Below are 25,722 nucleotides of genomic sequence, written 5' to 3' on the forward strand. Positions count from 1 at the left end.
ACCCTTGTCAGAAGAACGTGAATACTACTAGGTTCGGCATAAGACACTAAATACAACATGCATTTGGGTGTTGATCATTGATCAACAGTTTATCTGCAATACATTGCAAGGACTTGACCCTTTACTTAAAGTTAGACATCAGCATATGGAGCCTAAAAGCAAAACCCAGTATGTTTTAATTTACTTACAATATGATGGATAGCAATTTTATAAGCCAAGCATACCTACATGTTAAAATACTAGTTAAAAAGTGATTAAAAGTTATAGTAAAACAAAAAAAAAAAAAGGAACCAAAAGCTGAACATGTTATTTTAATGAACATACTTCCCATTACAGCTGTTCTGATGTTGACATGAATAAAGACTCAATATGAATAAAGATTTTACACACGTGGAGGTACAAGTATAGTGTTGTGATCAAAGTTAAAGACCATTTGTCACTTAAGTTTACTACAAAAAACTAGTTTCAAAAATGTAAGCTGAAGCATTTAAATGAAATGATTATGAAAAGCCTAAATTCATGTACATGTTTGACTGGCAGTGCATGCAGTTGCTTTGGGATCTTTGTAGCGTTATCTTAGCATTAAAGGGCCAAAGCTTTGTATTTCTATTTCTTCTACTTTTAGCCCTATGTGTTGCAGATTACCTCTTATGTGATACAAAGAGTATAAAATAGGAAACCTCAAATCTGGCTCGTGAGATCCACTTTCCTGTAGAGTTTACCTCCAACTTTGATCAAACTCGTCTACCTGTGATTTTCTCATGATCATGAAGACATTGATTAACATATGCTCAGGTGTGTTTGATTAGGGTTAGAGCTCAACTCTGTGGGCCAGATTTGAGGATCCCTGATTTATGTTAGGTGTGCTCACTGATTCATGTACAAACTGATTAATTTATATGGAAACTGACAGATTTATTGATTGATACACAATATACACAGTCATTGTATACAAATGGATCAACATCGCAGAAGTAACGTTATTATTTTCTGATCCTGTTTAACGTTACACATTAGAATTATAAATTGTAATAGCTATTAATACCAGAAGCATATGATTTTATCAGTCCAGTCGCGTTTGCTTATGTATATCAACACTAAATCAAACACATTTACAAACACACACTTAAATCATTAAAATATCCATACACAGTGCTATATCTGATCCTATTTCTGATCACGATGCTTCAATGTCACGTTTAAGTGAGTAATTCAGCAACAATCTAATCACGCATAAACATTTGAAATCCCGCAGGTGTCACTGAATAAGCATCTAACACGTGCTTACTGTGGCGCTCTGTTCCGGTCACGTGGCTAACAAACCCATGACGTCAGACGTTCTCCTAAGCAACGACATGAAGACGCCATTACCGTTGCCTTCAACTGACCTTTTCTTAACGACCGCGCTGTAGTATTTATTGGTAAAACATTTGTAATACGAATCAGAAAGAACACATTTAAGCTAAAACTATGCTGATGATATTCGGTCTGACTAGAAAAGCAGACAGAAGAAGTCACGGGGCTCACCGAGAAATCTCACGGCTCCGAGTCCAGAATGCGAAAATAATAACGTTGGGTACAAAATGGCGAATGTTCTTTTATCTTCGACATGCGCAGACTGAGCAGAGGCTTTCCCTCTGAAATGAAACTCCGTTCCCATACCTCCTTTCAGCCAATGGGCTTCGCAGTCGGGACGCTTCTGAGTCAATTCGACCAATAGAAACCGTGGACAACACAGAACAGGAAACATGTAGCCAATCGGAGACCGGGATGGGTTTGTTGTATTTAGCAACAAATAAGAATCAAAGAACACCAATGAGAAAGCGTAATTCGCAGCGCCGCTTTCGTACTCCACAATCAGGTTACGCGCTTCAGTTTAGCCAATAGAATTTTGCCAAGCGGACGGCCAATCGCAATGCTCGGAATTTGCCCACAGTGGCCCCGGCAGCCAATAGGGATCCGAGAAACACAACATCAGCTCAACAGCTTGTTATTTCGTCTATGCCTTTGCAACCTAGTCGAATGCTGAGCCGAAGCAGTCATATATAGGAGCATGTAAGTACACACACACACTCATATATATATATTTCCACACAACCGATTTCGCATCATTAAACCCATATATTCTCGTCCGTTTTATGTAAACTCGCTAGTCTGAAAGTTATCCAGTCATATTTGTCGTTTTCCCGAGGTTTCCAGCGAAGGTATTTAGGCGACGAAAAGAAAAAAATTGAATGGCATAGCCTAGTCACAGCTAGTCGGCTTGTTTTCTCACAGGATCCGGGATTCAGCCGATGACTTTTTCTTAAACTAACCACTTGAAATCGACCTGTTTATAGCCCAAAACTTGTAACTGAGTCTGAAGGGAAAAGTCACCTCACGTAAATGTTGCGGAACTAACCCGACGAACTGTTTAAATCGCCATAACAGCTTCACTATATTTACCTTAACCGTCACAGTTTGATTGACAGGCGTCAGTAACAGTCATAACTGTCAGTTTGTCGATCTTCGAACGCGATACCTCGGCAAATACAGTGTTAAGTGAGGGAAATGTGGGGTTAGTGGATGGTGGAGGGGCTGACATGGTGCAGGACGGTGTGTGAGCTATGATGGCGACGTGACACACACACACACACACACACACACAGTGAGCGAAGCGGGAAGGAAACACGCAGGGTTTGAAGGGGTTATGTTTTCCTTCAGTGACTCCGTGCTTTGTTTTTACACCACCAAGATGCCGCAAGTGGCTCAGATTGGAGGTAAAGTCACGGTGAGGAAGTTAAAGCTGTGTTTTGATGGGTTGGTGTTGTTTATTTGATCATTTTGAAGGGAGGAGGACGAGAAGTGGCTAGCCGCGTTAGCTGCTTTAGCATTTTCTCTGTTGTGTGTATTTGTTTTGTGCTGTCAAGTCCTTCACACGTATACATATGACACGTTTTTTAGCACATGGGGCCAGATCGTGACTCTGTTTCTTTATGTGTTTGTGTTGTTCTGTTTCAGCAGTCAAAACCTATCGAGCTGGACTCCCTCAAATAGCCACCAAGATGAAGGTGAGTCTGTGGGTCCTCTGCAGTTTTTAAAAATGAGACGCCTCCCCAAACGAAGCCTAACAAGCATCTGGAACAAAACACATAAATTAATAAATCACACACAAATGGGGGTTTTATAGAAATTGTGACCAGAAACACTCAATAGTTAAATGATTGAGGTAACTTAGTCAGACTAAGAGCTTTCAGAATAACCAAAGGGTAGTTTTCATAACATTTGAGTGCTGTTACTTTTTAAAGTCTTCTTATATGTTTTTTGCACATGCTTTTCATAACCGTAACTATGCACAAAGAAAGTGTTGGTATGAATTTGTCTGTGCACCTTAATAATATTTACACTGTTCACAGGTAGCAGATGAACCTGCCTACCTGACTGTAGGGACGGATGTGAGCGCGAAGTACCGCGGTGCCTTCTGCGAGGCAAAAATCAAGACTGTTAAACGCATGGTGAAAGTTAAGGTAAGCTTCTGATATAAGTCTATCTGTTCGTCTTGTCAAGTCAGTTTTATTTGTATAGTGCTTTTCACAATTCACAATGATTTTAATGTTTGTAGTATCTAAATGTTTTATAGTCACAATTTAGCAGACTATAGCCAGGTTATAATATATGTAATTTTGTGATGATTAAACAATCACACAGTTAAGATTTACCATATGTTAAATATTGTTTTGAAACTTACACTTTTAAAAATTGGTCCCCATCAAGTAGTTCTTGAAATGTGTTTCGTCATTCTAACAATCTTTTTAGAGCTGTTTCTGTAGTTTTAAAAAAAAATTAAATAAAAATTGCCATTTGTGAAAGAGTAAGTTCAGAGTGCAGTGCATCTTATCTGTCAAGCCAGTGTCAGATGACGTGAAGGATAAACAAAAGTGTCATATACAGATTGGTTATTATAAAAGGGTTGTGTTGCTTTGATGCAGAAGGGTTTGATGCACCCCACAATGCAAGATTTAGTAACAGAGCAGGCTTGTAAAAGAAAAACAGGAGGTGATGATTCTGCTTTGTGAACTAGCTCCGCAGACCATTCAAGCATCACCTGTATAAAAAAAATCCATCTTTCTATGTAGAGTAGTCAATAAAGTGGAAACTTATTTATGTTGTGAGAATGAACAATAAGCTTACAAAGGGCTTAATTTGGATCGACACCTACCAATCATAAGTGTGTTGGTTTTAAGGTTAATCCACACACTTCTGTTTTCGCTAGACATCGTTGTATGTGATCAGTGTTTTCTTTTTTTCTCTTAAGATCTTAATTTGTGACAGTTCTTGTGTAATCCATCTGAATGATATGACTGTATTATCCGACTGAAACAAGACAGCCTTGGGTAAAACAGAGTGACACGTGCCTGAAGTTTGTGTTGCACATTCTTAAGTTTGACTGCAAAGAGTTTCTGGGTAGTTGCTCTTCACACTGTACGTAGGCACTCACTAAGAAGCTTGATTGAGAGAGATCGTGAAGAATACACCGTCTGTTACAAAACCAGATTACTTCACTTTTGCTGAACCATACTGCTATTGTCTTCCCATCCATGTTGCTCTCAGCATCATGCTTTGCTGAACTTTTTCTATATTTTATACCATTTCTGTCTGCAGGTTATGCTTAAAGGAGAGAGCACTTCACAAGTCGTCCAAGATGACCAAGTCAAAGGACCCTTAAGGGTAAGAGAGACATTTTTTGGACCGTGACACTGAAGTTTATTCAAAAGAAGTTTCCTGTAATGCTTGTAATAAAGTGTCTGGTTATTTCTTACTCATGGAACACAGCTCAGTTGTAGCCATGTTTAAACCAAACTTTATTCCATGCCAGGTAATACAGAATTGTCTGTTAGTATTTCTTTCTGGTCGAAACTGTGTCAAAAGTACAGTTATGGCTGGATTACTGTTTGAAGAGACAGAATATCTTGTGCACTCTTAATTATAAGGCAAAAGTGCTTTATATCGTACACAATGTTCAATTGTAAAATAAAAGTTTAAACAGTTTTTTTTATTCTCAATATTGTATAAATTGCTTTCTATTTGTGTGGCAAGTTTATTGCATAAAGTCATAATGCTATATATCTCTGGTCTCAGGTTGGCTCAACAGTGGAAGTGAAGAGCCCAGAGGGTAGACTTAGCGAAGCTATCATCAGTAAACTCACAGATGCCAGCTGGTACACTGTGGGTACGTACAGACATAGCTGACTAAATCTCCCTTGAGTTGCTCTTATTGGACCTCTCTCAGGCCCAATAATTGATTTTCTCTAAACTAAACTTGCAATTTATATTTCAAAGTTCTTTTTTTTTTTTCTCATTCTTATTGCAGTTTTTGATGATGGAGATGAGAAAACGCTTAGAAGAACTTCACTGTGTCTTAAAGGCGAAAGACATTTTGCAGAGAGTGAGGTGAGGCTTGACGTGTTGTCTGCATCATGTGTCTTGTAGTTAACGCTTCTCTATTTTTTTTTTTTTTTTAACCTATCCCTTTTTTTTTTTTTTTTAAATATTTTTTTCTGCCCATTTCTCTCTATAACAGACTTTGGACCAACTGCCCCTGACAAACCCAGAGCACTTTGGCACTCCAGTCATTGGAAAGAAGACAAATCGAGGTAGAAGGTCTTCTCAGGCAGTGTGAGTATTTTCAGTCCTTTCCTCTTTGTGCTGTCTATCTTTATGTAGCAAATGTATGTGAATATTATTCTTTGTTAAATAGGCCATATTCCTCTCAATAGGGGTGGGCGATATGGGAAAAAATATAATCACAATTATTTTAAATATCACAATTCAAGATTTTAGCACAATTCTTTGTCATGTTGTTTTTACTATTTTGCAAGTTGTCTGAACATTTCAGCCAAACTAATTTCCCTATTATAAAGACAAAGCCTTTCAAGGTACAAAACAAAAGAATGGCAGATATTTAGGCCAAAGAGGGTGAAGATAAAAATCTTTGTTCTTATTTTTTAATAACCAAGATAAAAGAATGACAAAGATGCACATCACAACTAAAGATAATATACAAATACAACTTTGTTTTCAGACACAATAGGTGTATTCAGCAGGAGCATTCAAGAAATTGAATGAACAAATATAGAAATAAAACACTCAATAACTGATTCCTAAACTAACTGTATTAAATTTCTTCAGTCAAGAGCAGTGAGTGATTTTTTTTTTTTATCTTTTGTATTTTGTTGTTTTATTAATGTTAAAGGAATAGTTCACCCAAAAATAAAAAATTCTGTCAATTCTGTCATAGTGTTTTGGTTTTATTCCACCACTTACTCACTAAAAATTGGTTTTAAACCTGAATGAGTTTCTTTCTTTCTTCTGAACATAAATGCTATCTAATATACAGGCACATATGTTTTTTTTCTCAACTGTTTACTTTCATTTTAGACAGAACCAACTTGAGTCTACTTATAAACCTTGTGTGTTTTGACAGTATTGGCACAAACGATAACTTGGTTTAATAATCAGGCGCTCTGATGTGTGTGGCACTCTGAAAAAGCACCGGTCAGACCAGCGTGCAAATGAAACATTTAAAAGCACATGCAGATAACGAGAGAGTAATTCTACCGCTGAGTTAAAACTGCTGTGAATGCATGTGGTGTTGTTCAGTATATGACGGAGGCTCCAGAACTGCAGCTGATAGTATGAGTGCTCTATCACGATACTACGATATTTCTTCAAAAGCAGATCGTGGAGATATTTCTATCATCCACGATCAAAAATCGTCGTATCGCACACCCCTACCTCTCACAGTCCACACATCATGGGTTCTTGCACCTAAAACAATTCTAACTTTGTTTTATATTATAATTTGTCCACTTTCTTTTCCAATTAGGCTGTTGCTAATGTAGCTTTAAGATTTTCTGAAGTATATGTGCAATAGTGTAATTCATACTGAGCTTGTTACAGTACACTTCAGTTTTGTTGTTGTGCTCTCAAATTGTAACACTTAGGTCGGTTTAAATAACAAATAAAAACTTTGAATTAAAGAAGGCACGATATCCTGATCCCCTGGTGCATCCTGAGCTGAAACTAGCATTATTTTGGGAATATTATTGTTCAGTTTCCATTATTTACTTTCCTAAATGCAAAAAATGCAGTATAGCTTTTCCGATCAGAGTTTTAATGTGAAAGGGAGCATGTTTCAAATGTTAGTGTTCTGTTTGATGCAATGCAGTGCAGAAGATGAAAAGGAGTCTTCATCGAGTGAAGATGATGAGGATGACAGGAGGAGGCTTAATGATGATCTTTTGGGGAAAGTTGCCTGCGTACAGAGTGGCTCCGAGAGTGATTCCTGGCACTATGTCCTGGTGAGTCCTTGATTCGATTACAAAACAATACATTTAAGATTTAAAAACAAGCTAGAGAGATTATGCATGGAGTGACTAAAGTTCTGAAAATGCTTATTATTTACTCTTCTTCATGCTGTTTAAGCCTCTATGCTTCTTTCCATGGACCACAAGATGAAAATATTTAGCTAAATCTTCTCACAGCTTTTTCATACAACACATTTCATAGTGACAGGTTATAGGACCGACAAATCAGCATTAACATAGTCTTGATGGTTGAGAGAATAGTTCTTAAGTCATGTAATGCTTGGTTTGGGGAACAGACTGAAAGATTGCCCTGTAAAAATAATGCATACAAAAATCTGCACATACTGGTTTTAAAACATGAGTGAACATGAGAATATTTTTTAAGAATATAGACCAAGCCACTCTGGGGATGTTGTATTGTTGCTGTTAGAAAGTACTTGCTGCAAGTTTGTTGTTGTAGTGTTTACAAAGGTTGTGAATGGAATTGAAAAATATGTTGTAAACAGGGTTGCAAAGGGGTGGAAAATTTAGGAAACTTTCCAAAAATCCCTGGAATATTCCAAAAAATTCTGAAAAAAATGTAAAAAAAAATCTGGAATGTTTCCAAAATTTACTGGAAACTTTCAACCTTTTTGCAACCCTAGAGTTAAACAGATTAGTTCTTTCAAATTGAATGTTTGTCTATGAAGACTCTAATGATGAATTCATTGATTACGGTTTTCCAAAAGCGTATTTTTTATTTTAGTTTTTTGAAGAGCTTTAATACTTCCTTCCTCTCTGAAGGTGATATCTCCAAGCTGCAATGATGACCTAACTGTCAAAAAGGACCAATGTTTAGTTCGATCATTTGCAGATTCCAAATTGTGAGTAACAAAAAAAGTGTCTCTGACTTTAAATGACATTTGTTTCCGTTTATTCCATGTCTGTTAGCTTTCCTCATTAAGCCATTTCACAGGATTTTTAATGTTGATGCTTTGCATTTAAAGTAAAATGATTTTTTTGTTTGTTTAATAATAAGAAATGGAAACATTTTCTTATTGTTGTGCTCTCTCTGATTTATCACTGTTTGTATTCTGCAGTCACACAGTGGCACGCAAAGATGTTCAGGAAGTAAACATTGGCACCCTCTCCAAACCTGAGTGCTCGAACAGAAAAGGTACGGGACCCAAAATCAGTTGACCCTTCATTGACTTAATGCTTCCAGTTCAGAGCGTGATTTCTTATGCTCCCTTTCTTTTCTCTTTCCAGGGTTTGAAGCAGCAAAACACTTTCTACAGTCCAGACAGGTCCCTGACAACTGGAAAGTGGACTTGAGTGAGATTCTTGAATCCTCTAGCAGTGATGAAGAAGACGATGATGAGGAGGGTGAAGAAAAAGAGGGCGAAGTGGAGGAGAAGGAGCCAGAACCAGAGGAAGTAAGACTCCAGTTCCATTTGTTTACCTTGAAATGGTGTTTCCTTCAAAAGTTCAACTTATTTATCAAGTGTTGAAAAGATGTTGTGTGCTGCTGATGTATTCAGAATTTGGTGGTGCTGAGAATTGCGGTCTTGTCTTTGGAACTTGTGAGCCATGGTTATTTTTGATTCAGTGTTTCAGTTTATGCTCCTATTTGGACACTTGTTTCTTGGTCTCCTTGATTGGCTTGTAGTTTTGCTGTGATGCTCTGATTAAAGGGCTTCCCAGAGTTGGGCACCAGGCGTACTGAGGTAACACGAGGCTATTTACGACCAGTGCCGATTGAGAGAATCCCAGTGTTGGTATTTATGTTGATTTGTGAAGACATTCCCGAAGCCATTTACATCTCATGTTCTCGTACACCTTGATTAAGCCCACTAAATGGTCTCAGCATGTGGGAAAGCCCCCAGGCTCTGGACAACAATGTCTCATTCTTCCTGCTCCCCGAGTTTGGACAAATGGCCATTCGCTTGGTTTTCGGACACGTTCCCATGGCAACTGCTCGTTCCATTGGTTGTGAAAAGGCTGCAGGATTGGCCCAGTGGAGGTGTGCCAGTTCTGATGGTGGGCGGGGCTGAGCTCATCTCAAAGAGTCTTCTCTCCTCGCTGAAGAAGGTCAGGCACATTGCACAGATATAAGGCCAGCATGTGAACAAGATAAGCTGAAAAATTTGTCTGAAATGATAGGTTGTTTATTTTTATTGAATTTTATCTTGTGAAAGCCAGCACTAGGATTTTGTTTAAACTTTGGATGTGTGCAACTACACCTCATTACACTCCGCTAGTTGCCGCCTAATCGGTCTTAAGGAAGCCCTGTATAATTTGACTAATTTGAAAATTAGGTCATTTGATCATTTAAGCATATAGCTTTGTAAATTCTTATATTTTCTGTGTTGTGAATGTATTAGATCATTATGAATACAGCCTAACAGATGCTTGACTCAGCAAAGCGCTTTTGCTGAGCTCTCTTTCCTGTGCAACAGAGAAGTCTCACTTTAATGCTAAAGGCAGAAATTAGGATATGCAAGGTTTCAAATTAGTGTTTAAGATGTATTGCAACACAACCTTCAGGCAATGACACCCCCATATATTTGATATAACGTTCCATATGTTATTTTAATATTTAATATGTTTGCTTGACCGTTATAGCTCTTGATTTCTTTGTGGAAGTCCATATGGAAGATGCCTGAATTAAAATGCTTTAAAATATAATTTTTTCCATCACTGCTATTATGTATGCTTGTATGAAACCACAAACCTAGTGTGATTAGTGAAATCCCATTCAGAAATCGATGGTTATTAGCTGGTTCTTTCTGATAAATCAAAAGTGCCTCTGAATCAGTAGGAGTGGTTAAGAAGTTAATCTGACTTACTCTCTTTCAGTCACGTCCAACTATGACAACTGCTGCTGTGTTGTATATGTAAGGCTAGTGAGACTTATATTAGTGTAATTACTGACTGGTGGTTCTTATGACTATGTAATTAAAGATGCAAAACAGACTTTTTTTAATAAGTGATGTTAAAATCCCATAAAATGGGACCATTTATGTTAAAATATATGCCATGCATTTAAAAACTTTAATTAAGAAGTAACTGTCTTTATTTAAGCCAATTAGTTTTTTCTAAATAAGTAAAAGAGTTGTAAATAATCAATAAGAAATCAGAATAGTTAAATTCTCCACAAATCCTATTTGCTGCTTACAGGATTTTAGCTTTTTTTTTTTATATATATAATTTATATATATATACGAATGATCTTTTTGATTTGCATGCTAGAGTCATGTTTTTACAGTTTGATTTATTCGAGAGAGGATCAAATTGTTTGGTAATTGATCCTCAGTCAGTGATCGATTTAGATATGCACTGCAAAAACTACTTTGTTGTTTATGTGGCCTGTGAGTTTAAAAAAGATGGTAATTGATAATTTAACTGTTGCCGAATGTCAAATTCAGACATTGTACTTTCTCTTAAACAGCCCGATGATGAGCCAGACCCAGAAGAAAGGGACCACTTTCTACAGCAGCTTTACAAGTTCATGGAGGACCGAGGTAATGCCTGCACATCACCCGTTGAGTTATAATTAATACAAATTCAATGGGGATTAACAATCTTCATGGAGGATGTCTTTTATAGTCTTCGTGTGTGTGGCCTCAAAAGTTCAATGATTTTATGTATTTTTTCCCAAAAGAAGAATCTCATGACTAGTTCTACAGGGCACATTCTCAGTTTAACGCTTCTCTGCACCTTTGCTTTCCTTCCAGGGACCCCAATTAACAAACCTCCAGTGCTTGGCTACAAGGATCTCAACCTCTTTAAGCTCTTCCGACTGGTGCATATTCACGGAGGCTGTGACAATGTGAGTGTTCTTAGTGTTCCCACCATCTGTTTATTGTACTCGGCAAGTGGGGAAGTGAGACCTTGCCAAAAATATGAAGCGAAAGTGGCCGCTGATTGAATTTATGAAGTTCACAGAGCTGGACTGAGTTGAAAAATTGCTTGTTTATCAAATGCGTGTTCTGTGAATCTTATTGAGGTAATTATATTTGGGAGTTTGGACTAGTGATAATTGGGAAAGCGGTTGAGCTTTTTGGAGTGATGTCATGTTTCTCTAAGCTGTCTGATCCCAGGGTGCGGTAGACAGATGTGCATGACACTACCAACTCTGTGCAGCAACAATTAGCACTTTTAATCATCAAAAAGATTTGTGTGATGAGATGGTTTGTTTTGTTTTTAGATTGAAAGCGGCTCTATTTGGAAACAGATTTACATGGATCTTGGCATCCCGGTTCTGAACTCGGCTGCCTCGTACAATGTGAAAACGGCCTACAAAAAGTAAGTGCATGCTCTCGCAGTTCCTGCTGTACAGGACTGTATTTGTTTACTCAGCAGCCAGTGTTCTTCTCGTGTCGTTGGCAAATGGAGACAATTTTCCACTTTGGAAGGTGACTTTTGCTGCACTGTTAAATTAACATTTTGAGTTGTGTACAACTTGATGTTTATGGACCGCATATGGGGCATGCTTTCAACTACAGCAAACATGTTCTTTTTTTTTTTTTTTTTTTACTTATTCTTCAGTTTAATCAAACGAACAAAAAGCATGTTTACAAAAAAGAATCTTAACATTGAATGCCTAGCAGGAAAGTAAGCAGTAACACAAGCATTTCAGACATGCAGCTGCGCTGTTAAGATATAACTCATGTAATGGTTAAATAAAAAAAACAAACCCAGCTCTTCTGAAAATTGACGTCTTGTTAAACAAGCACAGGGTCAAGTATGATGATAACAGAAAATGGTTTCACTATCTTGACTGATGTCATGTCAGTGTTTCCCCACAGCCTTACACTCTTTGTGGCGGCACTCCCCAGCCCCCATATATAAATATGCTAATTATTTTTCTGCCAGCAGGAGGTGCTATTAGATAGGGAGAGATCGAGGTTTCTCAGGTAACGGCTGTAAACAAAGCAGTGCTGAGCTCGCAAACGCTGATTTATCAGGCATTACTTGCAAAATGGAATGAAAATGACATTGAAAATTTTCTGAATCCAGTCGGTTTTTCTTCTGAAATACAGTGATATAAAAACACCTGCGGTGGTTTTGGATTTTGAAAATTGCAGTGCTTATTTTTATTTAACGAAGTCAAAGCATTTTGGAAAATCTATTTGTGGTGGTCAGTTTTGATATCGTGGCGGCCCGCCACAAATAAATCAATGTATGGGAAACCCTGCATGTGATGTTACAATTCTCTTGGCTGTCTCGTTATCCTCTGCTTGAGTAAAAAAAGAAAAAAACCTTGAGAGTGCACATTTTAACTTTTTTTTGAAAATGACTCCTCCTTGATTAATATTGTTATCATTGGCAATTGTTTGACTTGAACCTCAGGTACCTGTATGGATTTGAGGAGTACTGCCGCTCCGCTCAGATCCAGTTTAGGACAGTGCACCACAACGAGCCACGACCAGAACGCCAGCCGGAAGTGCAGTGCGTTAAGACTGTGAAAAAAGAGAGTGGAGACACAGACGAGATGATGCAGCAGGTTACAGCGGAGCCTGAAACTAGCGAGGACAATCCTGCGGCAGATGCTAATGAGTCAGATACTGAGAGTGAAAAGGGACAAAAAGATATCTGCTCGCCCAGGGTGAGTGTCTGTCTTTATGTAAGGCTGCTATCAGGATGTCGTATTTCATGCTCAAAAGACCTACCAGCTGCAGAGCAAAAACACTTATATTACAAGTGTTTTTTTTTTTGGTTTTTTTTTTTGTCCTTCAATGAGTTGAAGGAAATGTACATGATGATACTAGAGAATGGTTTCGCTTTCATGACCTGATGTCATGTGATGATACACTTCTCTTGGCTGTCTGATACGCATTTTTGACTTTAAATTGATTTTAAAGGCATCTGTTATTTTGGGTTTTTAAACCAGAAAACATCCTGCATTTAAAGGAAGTTCACTCAAAAACTCACACTCATGTGTTTTGAATGCTGCTTGTTCCATAAAATGAAAGTAAATGTTGATGTATGTATGTAAGTAAGTAATATTTATATTTAAATTGATTTAAAAAAAAAATGACTTTTTTTTAATTTTTATCCTGGACAATGAAAATATCTGTAGATCTTCTTTTGAAGAAATATCGTAGTATCCTGCTACAGCACGCCTTCGTCTCAAAATACTGTAATGTTACAACCATCAAATGTTAGCAGTAGAGAAACACTCACGGGACACTGCACTTATTCGCCATCACAAAAGTACACAATTTGCATCAGCTTTAAAGCCTTGCCAGTCAAACATTTCATTCGCATGCTGTTCTGACATTTCTCTGAGTGCGTACACCTGAAGCCTACAGCACGCGCTATAAAAGCCAGTTAAAGTGCCTAATTACTGGACAAAGTTATGTTTTGCATCTGATTGAGCTAATACTGTCAAAAAACGCACTGTGATTACATATAAACACAGTTGATTCTGTCTAAAGTGAAAGTGTACAGTTGAGAGAAAAACAGATGCAGGTATATTAGATGCATGTAGGTCTTAAAGCGACAGTACTAAATAAACATGCTGCCGCTAAAGGTAAAGTTCACCCAAAAATCACTTAAGACTCTTGACTGAAAAGCCTTAATACGGTTGCTTTAATAAGAGTTGATGTATAATTTATGTATATAGTGTAGTGATTTATTTTTAGATTTTTTAATTCAGTTTCTTGAGTGCTACTGCTAAATACACCTACTGTACCTGAAAAATATAGCACTGTTTGTTTTATTTGTATATTAAGTGTATTTGTGACATGTAACCTATCTTTGTTCTTATTTTTTAATAATAAATACAAAATAATGACATTTTTATCTTCACCCATTTTGGCCTAAATGTCTGCAAATCTTATTTTAATTTTTAATTTTTAAGGCTTTTTTTTTTTAATGGGGAAATTAATTTGGCTATACTGCTCAGACAACCATCATGACAAAGAATCATGATAAAATCATATTTCTGGAAAAAAAACTGTAAGATGATATTTTTGCCATATAGACCATCACTAACTACAATTAAGACATTTACTCTACTGCTCTTGTTATTTGTGAGTGTTTAAATGGTTATAATAGTTCTAGAACATAGGTTATCATAAACTTTCTCTTCAAAGAATGTGACTTGACTTTTAAATATTCAAAATAACCAGTTTGTGTAGGAGCTTCACATTCCTGTATTTTTCTTCCTATCTAAAATATCTTGGTTGTATGTGTGTTATTCCTCAGGGCCGGCGGCGGTGTACAGTGACCCCTGTGAAAGTAGAGGCGAAAGAGCCTGTGAAACAGGAGAAACCAGAGGAGGAGGAGAAGAATAAGGAGGAGACACAAGGTGGAGGAGAAAACAGTGGAGAGGAGCAAAAGGAGAAATCTGATGGGGAAACCCCTGGGAACCGCCGCAGCCGCCGCCTTGAAGAGTCTGATAAAGATACTGATGATGAAGAACATGAGGATGAAGAAGAGGAGGAAGATGATGGCGAGAGATCCAGACTCAGAGACCGGTATCTCACTATCTGTGTTTAACCTGTTAAATGTTTTGCTGTCTTGATTCACTTTTTTTTTTATGGTACAATCCTGTAATGTTGTACTTAATGTAATTTAAACTCTGAATGGCTCTCTTTTTGGATTTGAACCTGTCCCAGCAGAGTCAGAAATGATGATACCAGAGAATGGTTTTGCATACATGACTGATCTCATGTGATGTCACACGTCTCTTGGCTGTCTGATTTATCTCTGCATTTAAACAGAAGAGATGGTGTTAATTCATTAGTAATTTCAGAGTCACAGTTGCCTAGATTTCTTTGAGACATTTTGTTGAAAGGGGCACCTTTTTGAACTCCACTCAATTCCTCATTACAAACTGATATCTTTAAAGTTGGTCTTCAAATAACTTGGTTAAGTACCTCTAAATTAGGTGATCATACAAAAATGTGCTTGTTAGGATGGCAGTATTGTAATTTCTGAACCGTATTCTAATTTGTGCATCTTAGATTCTATAAACTGTGGTTAGGCTGGGGGACGTTTTGAGTAGAGATGTTTTGAAGGAAGTCTCTTACACTCACCAAGGTTGCATTTATTTGATTAAACAGTAATGTTTTGAAATACAAATTTTTATATATATATATATATATATATATATATATACCGCATTACTCGCGATCCTTCATATTATAATATAATGCTGATTTCATGGTCAAGTAACATTTCTTATCAATGTTGAAAACAGTGTGGCTTAATATTTGTGGAAACTGTGATTTCATTTTTAGGATTTTTTTTTTTTTTTTTGATGAACTCTGAAAGTAAAAAAAAAAAAGCATGCATTTGAAAATCTTTTTTTACATAGTCAATTTCTTCACTGACACTTTTGAACAATTTTTGCTTTCTTGCTGAATTGATTTCTTAAAATCTTACCGATGCCAACTTTTGAATGGTAGTATATGTCTATGTAGTATGTCAAACAACAAAAGTCCAGTTTTCTGTGAAATGGTCTTTCTGTGTGGATGAAGAATCTAATCATTTGTGTTTGTCTGACAGATATGAGAGGGAAGAGGATGACGGCTGTGAGGACTATGATTCTTTGACCGGAACTAAAGTCAAAGTGAAATATGGCAAGGGGAAGACACAGAAGATCTATGAAGCTAACATTAAGAACACAGAAACCGATGATGGAGAGATTCTTTACCTGGTGCATTATTACGGCTGGAATGTGAGGTGAGGGGTTGATGTTAATTCACTTGTCATAAGAAAGGACTATAAATAGTAGATAATGACCGGATGCATGTGAAAATTATGGATGGATTTTGCCTGCAGATATTTATTGAATATTGTATGAACTGCCCAAATTCCGCTGAAAATTGAAGGATGTATGGGGTCAAATATGATGATACCAGAGAGTGGTTTCGCTAACTTCACTGATGTCATGTGATGTTACAGTTCTCTTGGCTGTCTGATTAACCTCTGTCTGAAATTCACTTATGTTATAATAAACATTTACACCGTGACCTAACTACACATGACACAACAATATTCCAGTGACAAGCGATTTGGGAGTCCACACCAAACGAGGCGCAATATCGTGATGCGAGAGAATCGATCAAATATCACAGCCAATCAAAGCATATGTGGGTGGGCTCCCTCTGGAAGCGCTCTGCACTCGCAATGAAATGGATAAGTTTACAATCTAATGATTAATTGATGATCTAATGATTAATTGATGATTTCACATTTTTAACATATATCTATGCTCTAATTTATTTTCAAGATCTGAGGTAAACACTCTATTGTTGCTTTCAGTATGGCTATAAGGTCATGCAAAATGATATTTAAACTCATATTAGACACATTTAACTTTTGAATAAAACACACCTGAGATTATCACTGTCATATAGTTTGTATGTTGTTGTTTCAGCTGCAACATTGTGGAAATAGAAACCTTTTCTAAAATAGAAGTTTCACGCATCGCGGCTAGTTGGGACAAAAACATGGAAAAGAAACATTTTATAGCATGTCACGGCACATGTAGTTAGGACGCGGTGTTAACCCTTTACAATTAGAGATTCCTTTATGAGATTTCATACCTCTCAGACAGCATGTTAAATGCTCATTGTTCATTTATAAGGATTAGAATGGCTCTATTGTTCATCTTGTGAATCAATGCAATATTCTTCAAGAGACTGTTTTGTCTCTGTAACAGATATGATGAATGGGTCAAGGCAGATCGAATAATATGGCCTGTCGATAAGGGTGGAACAAAGAGAAAACAAAAGAAAAAGGTCAAGGTGAGTGACAATCTTTCTTAAAAACAAAAACAATATTTATCTTTTGAGAACCTTGGGGGACAAAATATTTTCTGTGCTTACCTTCTCCATAGAATAAAGAAGATGGAGAGAAGGAGAAAGAGGATGATAAACAGGCCAAACAAGGGATACGGCGAGGCCGTCCTCCACTCAAATCCACCCCTCCCAGCACTTCCCACAGTGTGTCCAAGACCCCCAGCAGCGAGGGTCGATCCAGCAGCAAGACCTCACGGCCCACAGATGCCTCTGCCCTGCCAAATGGAGAGGGTAAGATTTGTGAATAATTTGTGTGATCTTGCAGCTGAAGTTCAGGGGCCTGTACCATGATGCTAGATGAACAAATTCAGAGTTACTGGATTAGTTTCAAGTTGACATAAGCAAAACCACTCCAATCCGGCTTTGTTAGTATCATGATGCTGATCATCAGCTTCCTTTGTCAGCTCAGGCTTTGATCCTGGGTTTGTGGAGCATGTGCACATGAATGTGTGACATCACTGGCAAACAGCCAATCACAAGACTTGATGAAGGGCTTAGCTAAAGGTTAAGAGATTGTGAGTGACTTTTTTTGTGTCAGACATGTCATTTTGCTCACATCTGACTGGTCTAAATAGAATGGTAATAACTTTTTTTTTTCCTGTCACAAAAGTAACAGAAAGCTGCATTTTGCCATTTCTAGTTTCAATAGTAAGACTAATGGCTTGGTGGGTTTTGTTCAACATTACTATTGTTATAAGTTACACTTAGGGATGCACCGAAATGAAAATTCTTGGCCGAAACCGAAAACCGAAAAAGAGAAAACCAAGGCCGAAAACTGAAACACCGAAATAAATTATGCCAATTATTAGAACCATTGCATTTATTGCTATGACCGTGTACTAACTTTACTAAAATTAAGACATTGCAATTGCATAAATTAATATTAAAGTTTCAAAGATAATTACAATTACATAACTTATTTAAAAAAAACATAAAAAAAATTAATTACAAATGATGCAAATATTTATTAAGCACATTGCAACAATGCACAGTATAAAATAAAATTCAAAAAAAAATTTATCCCACTCATGTGTATATTTAATAATAATGTACAGGCCTACTGGCCTGCAGAAAGGTTTTAAAATGAACAGTTCTCTCATAAAAACAAAGTGCATTTAGGTGAAGTGCATTTGAAATTTTTCTATGTAGGACTAGAAAGTGCATTACTTCTCCAGTTGGCAAGACTGTTATCACTTCTGGGGATGGGGACTTCAGAAAGATAACCATCTAGCTGTTGAGCAGTTGAGCTTGTCACCTGCCTGACATTTGAGAAATATTTGAGAGAGTGTATTTAAATAAAAATAAACATTTTTATCAAATTAAAGCAGAAATCTAGCAGAAATCTAGCAGAAATATGGCTACAATCTGATATTATGTATGTATATATGTTTGTGTGTGTGTGTGTGTGTGTAGTAGCCCTAAGAACAAAATAGCCAACGTATTATTATTATTTGAGGCACTTTCTTGCAGAATTCCACTGAACATATCAGACACCGAGGGTGCATGCCACTCGTCTGGTGCAGAGACCAGTCTTTTATTCTGCACTTGGCGCTTCTCCGTTTCCACGCGGGTTCTCCGCATCCAGCGCGGCCTGGATCATTTCTCGTGCGCGCTGCCTTATTTCCGCATACAAGTAATGGTCTTTATAACGCGGATCAAGCACATTCGCGAAGTGCAGAGGATCCGAAAAGATCTAGGTGAGACGTGTGCTAACAGACTCTATACGACTGTCCTTTTCTTTGTTTTCACTTCGTGGTCCGTCTTAATATCTTTATAGGAGACGCTTTAGTGCTGCGAATAAAGGAATACGAAGAGAGAGAATGTTCTCACTGGTGTTAAGTGAATGTCGCGTGGAGCTCGTGGTCTGCGCTTTGCAGGTGCACGTGCAGGTCGCGGTTTCTGTTTGCGTCATCACAACATTTCGGCCGTGTTGTTTCGGTGATAAAAGTCTATCGGCCGAAAACCGAAAAGGCCATTTTCGGCCGAAAATTTTCAGTGGCCGAAATTACGGTGCATCCCTAGTTACACTTATACTTATGTATTTGGCATATGCTTTTGTGTATCTGAAACAACTAATAGTGTATTCAATGTGCACATTTTACCAGAAAATGTGTATGTTCCCTGGGACCCCATTTCCTTTGCTAGTGCTTTAACACTTTTTTTTATTTTTTATTTATTATTATTATATTTGAATAGGCACCCCTCGTCGGCGAACGAGGAGAACTTCTGGGATGTATGATTCGGATAGAGGCTCTAATGGTAAGAGCAGCTCACATCGCTTGGAATCAATAGAACAACATCACCTGCTGAAACTGATAACTTGATAGTTTTTATTTTAACATGGTTTAAATATGGTTACCGTATTTTTCGGACTATAAGTCGCATCAGTCCAAAAATACGTCATGATGAGGAAAAAACATATATAAGTCGCATTAATTTAGAACCAAGAGAAAACATTATCGTCTACAACCGCAAGAGGGCGCTCTATGTCTTCAGTGTAGACTACAGAAGCACTGAGCAGTATAGAGCGCCCTCTCGTGGCTGGAGACGGTAATGTTTTCTCGTGGTTCATTTCTCTCGGTTCATGTCAAATTAATTTTGATAAATAAGTCGCACCTGACTATTAGTCGCAGGACCAGCCAAACTATGAAAAAAAAAAGTGTGACTTATAGTCCGGAAAATACGGTAATATTTTAAAACAAACTTGGATAGTTTCTCAATATAAAATGAATGGCCAGCTATCATATGGAAATACATTTTATATATGAGAAATATATAAGCTCAGGTAAGGTAAGCTGAACTGCAGTGACTAGCATCACTAGTTTTAAGCATCATACCTAATGGTTAACTCTTCATGCATATTGACTTTAACGTAAATTCTTCCTTTTATTCATGTTTTTAGATTCCGGGAGCTCCTTGGATGATAGTGAGTGCGAGGAATCTCCTGAGAAGAAGCTGGAATGGACTGAGACAACAGATCCACCCCTGACAGCAAAACAAGATGCAGCTGAGTATCTCCCAGAGGACAGCACAATGCCAGAACCTGCACAGACTGAGCCCGAACGTCCCAGCAGCCCTCAGGAGATGCCCAACTTCAAGGAGAGTGAGAGCAAACCCGAGGAAGACACATCCCTGCTCCCTGTTGAGTCTGATGACACATCTCCAAAACCAAGAGGGAAGAAGCCTCGTTTGAAAGAACCAGGGTCAGAGACTCCCACACAAACACCTGCTGGTGCTAATCACACCGAAACAGAGGAACCCTCCACTCCTCCGCGACCTGCAAAGAAATCCCAGGAAACGCCACACAGCAGTCCTGTAGAGAGAATAAAGCCGGTTGAGACAGCCGGCTCAGACACAGACTCCGCAACAGAGGACATCGACCCGCCAGAGCGAAGTACTCCAGTGAAACGCAAAGCCACTGAACAGCGAACACCGGAAAAGAAAATTCGCCTGGAAAGACAAGAAGAACCCAAAATGCTTTCTCCGGTTAAAACACCGCTGCTGGAGAAGAAACCTGATCCTGAGAAGAAGACCGAGGTGGTGCAGAAACCAGAGGAACACCCTTCTCCAACATTATCATCTCCCAGTAAAGATATCGAGATGAAATCTGAGATGCCCGCTCTTACCAGAGAGGTGCACCCCATAGTGGAACCTCCTTGTCCACAGCTGGAGGATCTTACAACAACCTCAAATGAGGAAATGATGCCACAAATTGGCCTTGAGGCGCTACTCTGCCATGAAGTGGACCTTGACGATCCAGAGGAGAAGGACAGGCCCTCTGGTGAAGAGTTACTGTTAATGATGAAAGAAAAGAAAGCACAGCCTCTGGAGACTTCCGACCAACTTCCTCATGTCCTGGCTACAGTGGGACCTCCACGTCTGTTTTCCCCATCTTCTGCCCCCAGCCCGGACGAATCTCACAGCACTAAGAGTGAGAGTGATGCCACCATCGAGGTGGACAGTGTGGCAGAATCACAGGAGGGGCTCGGGGAGAACGAGTCCACTCATAGCTTTGATGCTAGTGCAAGTTCAAGCAATTCCAGCATCTCACTGCAGGATCGAGAAGGAAAGGAAAGAGGTAGGTGAAATCTTGATGTACATTTAGATAATGGCAATAGCTGACTTTTGCAACCTGGTTTGAAAGAGTAAGCCATTTGAATTGGAAAAAAATAATGTTTTTATAGAAAAAATCTAAACGACGGTGGGCAAGTGATGTCACCGGTGTTGTGGCTTAACACCGGTATCATCGTCAGCACCGTCTATTGTGGCAAGCCTGCTGCTGGTTAACAATATACTCATTGTTTAGCTGATGAAATGTGCATCCAAAAAAACAAAAAACTTTTCTGTAGCAAAAGATCAAGAAAATACTTCTTGAAAGTTGACTTGTGATATGTGATTAAGGACCTTTATAAAGTGCATCTTGCCGTAAAGACTGCAAGTCAACCCCTCACAGCCTTGTTTTCACCTGTTAAATTCAATATAGCGTCTAATATGAATGTTCTATATATTGTCTATCACTATATTTGCATTTTTATGTCAAAGAATTGATTTGACCTCTTGGCCGCTCTTGTTCTGTGAGGTTTACTTGTTTGTTTTGTTCCTAATCTGAATTTTCAGGTCAGAAGAGGTTATTGGATTGCACTACTGTCTCGTCGGCCAAGAAGCAAAAACGCAGCCAGAAACGTTCAAGCGCAATATGTAAAACAGAGAAGAATGGAGCAGGTGAGTGTTTTGAAGCAAGTTCAAAGCCTTGAATGCATTTATGGATTGATGCCCAAGTCTGGGTTTACTTTTTCTATTAGTTGTTTGCTATAAACTGATAATGAAGTTTTTGTTGTTGTTGTTATTAGGATGTTTATTTTTTATATTGAATACATGTTAATATGATGATACCAGAGAATGGTTTCGCTAACTTGACTGATGTCCTGTGATGTTAGACTTCTCTTGGCTGTCTGATTAACCTGTTCTTCATTTCTCATGCTCAAAACTAAACATTTTAGCTTTTAATATCTATTTGTGAACAATGATAGCTTTAACCGTGCATGATGGATCATTTGTTTTGTTTTTTGTCAAACCTGATCAAATCTCTGTCTGTACGACTCAAGGACACAGCAGTGACAGTGAGGACCTGTCAGCCATGGACAGCTCTAATAAGCTAACCCCAGTCAAGAACTCCAGCCTAGCCAAGAGCCAGAAAATTTCTCGGTCGCCCGGTCTGGTTTCTCCTAACAGTAAAGACTTGGAGAAAGACAAGCACAAAGAGAAGCAGTCCGTCCCTTCCCCCCGCACATACAAGTGGTCCTGCCAGCTCAGTGAGTTTCCAAACTCTGACAAAGTTAATGCGACATATTTTGGTTTTGGCTTCTCATGCTTTGCTGTCTTCAGATGTTATATAACACATACTTAGTAGATACATGCATATTGTACATTTAATACTTGTTCTTTCAATTTATTATGCTGCCAATTAACACAATCCAGACTTCATTAGAAGGCTTTGTTTAAGATGCAGTTTAACTTTTGATTTGCATCCAAGGTTGGTTTGTAGATCGGATTATGTAAATACAATACATTGGCTCATTTTCAAGCTTGGGAAATAGTTAACTGTACCCAGATGTCTTCTAAAGTGGATCCATGCAGCTGTAGTTGAAGTGTCTGTAGTCTCTTACATCCTGTCCTGACTGGTTCCTGCTTCTTTTTTTCACAGCGGAGCTGGACAACATGACAAGTGCTGAGCGCATTTCATTCTTACAAGAGAAGCTACAGGAAATCAGGAAGTACTACATGTCACTCAAGTCTGAGGTGGCTTCCATCGACAGGAGGCGGAAAAGGTTAAAAAAGAAGGAAAGAGAAGGTAAAAGTGCAGTTTTAAATAGAATAATTTGTTCAATATGTTTTTTTTTTTTTTACTATATATATTTTATAAATGACATTAAAGTTTACGCCAATAACCGTATGGGCATTTTCAGATCTCATTTCCAGCTCTCTCCCACTTTTCTTCCTGCCTCACTACTGTCCTGTCTAGGGATGCACGATAAATATCGCCCCATCTTGTCAGTGGAGCAGCATTTTCTACACCGAGCCAGTGAACAATGACTTTGTGTAGTAAATGCTGCTCCACTTGAGGTCACACACATGTCAAGATTTTCTGCTGATTACAGAACCAGCATTAATGATGAGATGCGCATTAAATATCGAACAAAATTTATTTTAATATATATATTTTTTTGGAATAATAATGAAATTAAAAAAAAAAAAAGAAATGGTGTTCTCATTTCTCAGTTTCTTGTCTTTTGTGACCTTATTATTGACCTTTGACTTAATAGTAATAATAACTATTACTACTACTATACTACTACTACTATTATTATGTATGTATTCTTTTCTAATATTATTATCATTATTATATTGTTATTATTAAACTGATAATAATGACAATAAAATATTTATTTAATAATAATAATAATAGCTATGATTGATGTTGTTTTGTTTATTCTGTTCATCAGGTTTACAAATTTTGAAAATTGTACTTAATGTTCATAAATGTTAACAGTGATTGATTTTGTCCATTTTTGGTCTTCTGTTCAACAGTGTCCCACACCACAGCGTCCACATCATCAGGCTCGTCCGACACAGGCATGAGCCCGTCTTCAGCTTCCCCCACGCAGAACACTGTGGCCGTCGAGTGCAGGTGATGTCACGCCCATGTCTTCTGCCCCTTGTCAGCATCCTGCTGCCTCCACGGAGGCATACTGACGGGCCAGAGCAAGCAGCCAATAGCACTCGACTGCCCTCCGCCTCCACACCTCTTCTGATCCCTATTGGCCACTCCCACCTTCTGCACTTTGTAAACTGATCCTGCCTCCTCGCTCGCTGTCGCACTAGGGAACAGACTCCACTTGAGGGTTGAATGTAATCTATGAAATCAAAGCTTATGATTTCTCCATCCAGAATGAAAATGACAGCACTTTTCACTTCGCTCTCTACAAACGCTAAACAGAAACCTCCTCTTACTGCTTCTGCGCAGCAGGGACTGAATTTAGATGCAGTAGTCAATCAGTTCTACGTTTCTCTATCAGAACATCGTCTCAGATCCCTAGGTAATGGTCACCTTAACCAGCTGGACATGGTTATTCAAAGAAAGGTCAATTGTAGTGCGCTTGTTCCATCAGAACTGCCAAAGTACACGTGTTACAGCAGAGTGCCCTATTTTGGAAAAGTAGGACAAAGTCAATTGCAAACGGGAATGTAGTTTACTGAAAACTGCAGCCGGCGTCTTCCACTTCTATCTTAGTATGCGAGCACAGAGAATTATGCAAAACCTATTTTTGTTGTCTCTTTTTAAGAAAATGAAAACTAAAAAAAAAAATACTACATAACATGTTTACAGTGGAACACGAGATAAAACTGTTTTCAGTGGACTAATTTCCTTTGCAAGTGTATTTTGTCTTTTTATATGTAATTGCAGAGTTTTTATTTTAGTATGGAAAATTTCAAAAAGTATATATCACAGCGGCGAAGTTATTTAATGAAAGATTTCTAGAGCTGAAATTTTTGTGTAAATTAAAGGTATTATCTTGCAACTTGTTAAATATATTTATTCAGTCCGTGGACAGCGTTTTTTGTATTTTTTACAAGATGAGAATCACAATCGTCCCACGTTCGGTCAGTGGGGTAGAAAGAGTATGAGAACTTTGTCGGGTCGTCTTGAACCCTGGAATGTGACGTCACAATTTGGGTAACTACTGTGCAGTAAACCGCATCTTACCCTGTTTTGTTCCTCCATCTGGGCCCGAAGCTCCCCCGATGGAACACCAGAAATTGGTGACCTGCTTTTTCCTCGCCATCCTTGTTTATTGTCTGGTACTTTATAATTGAATCCTTAATTCTCATTTTCATTTTGAGTTCTTGACCAATTAAATAAATGAGTTGCTTCTCACATGAGTATGTTAAGCCCAGGGGTTTCTTACTGATTGTTCCTTTTTGTAAATAGATATTTCAAAAACCATGTATTTGAAAAATACATTTTACACAAACTGTAAAAATGATTTATTATTTTTTAAACCGTACATCTTTGTATATTGATTTTCCTTTTCTATGTCAAGTTGGTAGAAGCATTAGCACATCTTTAGACTGTATATACTCAACCGTTTAGGAACCTAAATCCAAGCTGTCTATACCGTGATGACCCATATGTTGGACATTTTATGCTGTGGGCATCGATTAATTCACTGCGATGATAAAATTGTGAAAACTTGCTTCCCTGTGACTTCAGTTTATTTACAGATTACTGGATGAAGAAATGAAGGCATTAGGTTCCCGAGCAAAGCCATTGTATCTTTATGTAAAATAAGAAGAGGTCTTCTCATTTCTAATAAAGTTTTGAAATATTCAGAAATATTGTTTCTTTGTGTTTAAGAACTGGGTAAAAACTCACAAAAACAACCAGGGGAACATTAACCTATTTGGCAAAGAAAAATGCATTCCTGTGTTTTTAGAGCAAAATAATGGACATCATTAGAATTTTCCTTCAAAATGTAATTCCACTATTTTATTACAAGATAAAATCCACATGGCTTAAA

The 25,722-nt window shown here is 37.9% G+C and overlaps 1 protein-coding gene and 4 non-coding genes across 8 annotated transcripts; all 5 read left to right on the top strand.

Moving 5' to 3' along the window:
* Positions 1 to 162: 162 nt before the first annotated feature.
* On the top strand, positions 163 to 25,538 carry LOC113117651 (AT-rich interactive domain-containing protein 4A-like). 4 transcript variants are annotated; one of them, XM_026286465.1, is made up of 25 exons: positions 163 to 2,055; positions 3,001 to 3,050; positions 3,396 to 3,506; positions 4,642 to 4,707; positions 5,119 to 5,209; positions 5,351 to 5,430; positions 5,561 to 5,655; positions 7,208 to 7,340; positions 8,130 to 8,209; positions 8,426 to 8,502; positions 8,595 to 8,761; positions 10,777 to 10,849; positions 11,063 to 11,157; positions 11,536 to 11,633; positions 12,681 to 12,936; positions 14,541 to 14,812; positions 15,846 to 16,022; positions 17,005 to 17,089; positions 17,182 to 17,374; positions 19,340 to 19,402; positions 20,046 to 21,221; positions 21,761 to 21,865; positions 22,249 to 22,455; positions 22,848 to 22,994; positions 23,732 to 25,538. In XM_026286465.1, exons 2-25 carry the CDS (start codon positions 3,045 to 3,047, stop codon positions 23,833 to 23,835), a joined length of 3,957 nt encoding a protein of 1,318 aa, XP_026142250.1. In that variant the 5' UTR covers positions 163 to 2,055; positions 3,001 to 3,044; the 3' UTR covers positions 23,836 to 25,538. The 4 variants fall into 4 exon arrangements, with proteins under 4 accessions (XP_026142250.1, XP_026142251.1, XP_026142252.1 ...); XM_026286466.1 differs by having other exon boundaries at positions 3,004 to 3,050; XM_026286467.1 differs by lacking the exon at positions 163 to 2,055 and adding an exon at positions 2,649 to 2,770.
* LOC113117975 (small nucleolar RNA SNORD53/SNORD92) lies at positions 13,082 to 13,164 on the top strand. Its single transcript, XR_003294271.1, has one exon. It is a non-coding gene; the product is annotated as a small nucleolar RNA SNORD53/SNORD92 (small nucleolar RNA).
* LOC113117976 (small nucleolar RNA SNORD53/SNORD92) lies at positions 14,960 to 15,041 on the top strand. The gene has a single exon (XR_003294272.1). It is a non-coding gene; the product is annotated as a small nucleolar RNA SNORD53/SNORD92 (small nucleolar RNA).
* LOC113117974 (small nucleolar RNA SNORD53/SNORD92) lies at positions 16,184 to 16,265 on the top strand. The gene has a single exon (XR_003294270.1). It is a non-coding gene; the product is annotated as a small nucleolar RNA SNORD53/SNORD92 (small nucleolar RNA).
* On the top strand, positions 22,022 to 22,103 carry LOC113117973 (small nucleolar RNA SNORD53/SNORD92). The gene has a single exon (XR_003294269.1). It is a non-coding gene; the product is annotated as a small nucleolar RNA SNORD53/SNORD92 (small nucleolar RNA).
* Positions 25,539 to 25,722: the final 184 nt, after the last annotated feature.

This window comes from Carassius auratus, chromosome 17 (assembly GCF_003368295.1).
Source record: "Carassius auratus strain Wakin chromosome 17, ASM336829v1, whole genome shotgun sequence".
Classification (NCBI taxonomy): Eukaryota; Metazoa; Chordata; class Actinopteri; order Cypriniformes; family Cyprinidae; genus Carassius; species Carassius auratus.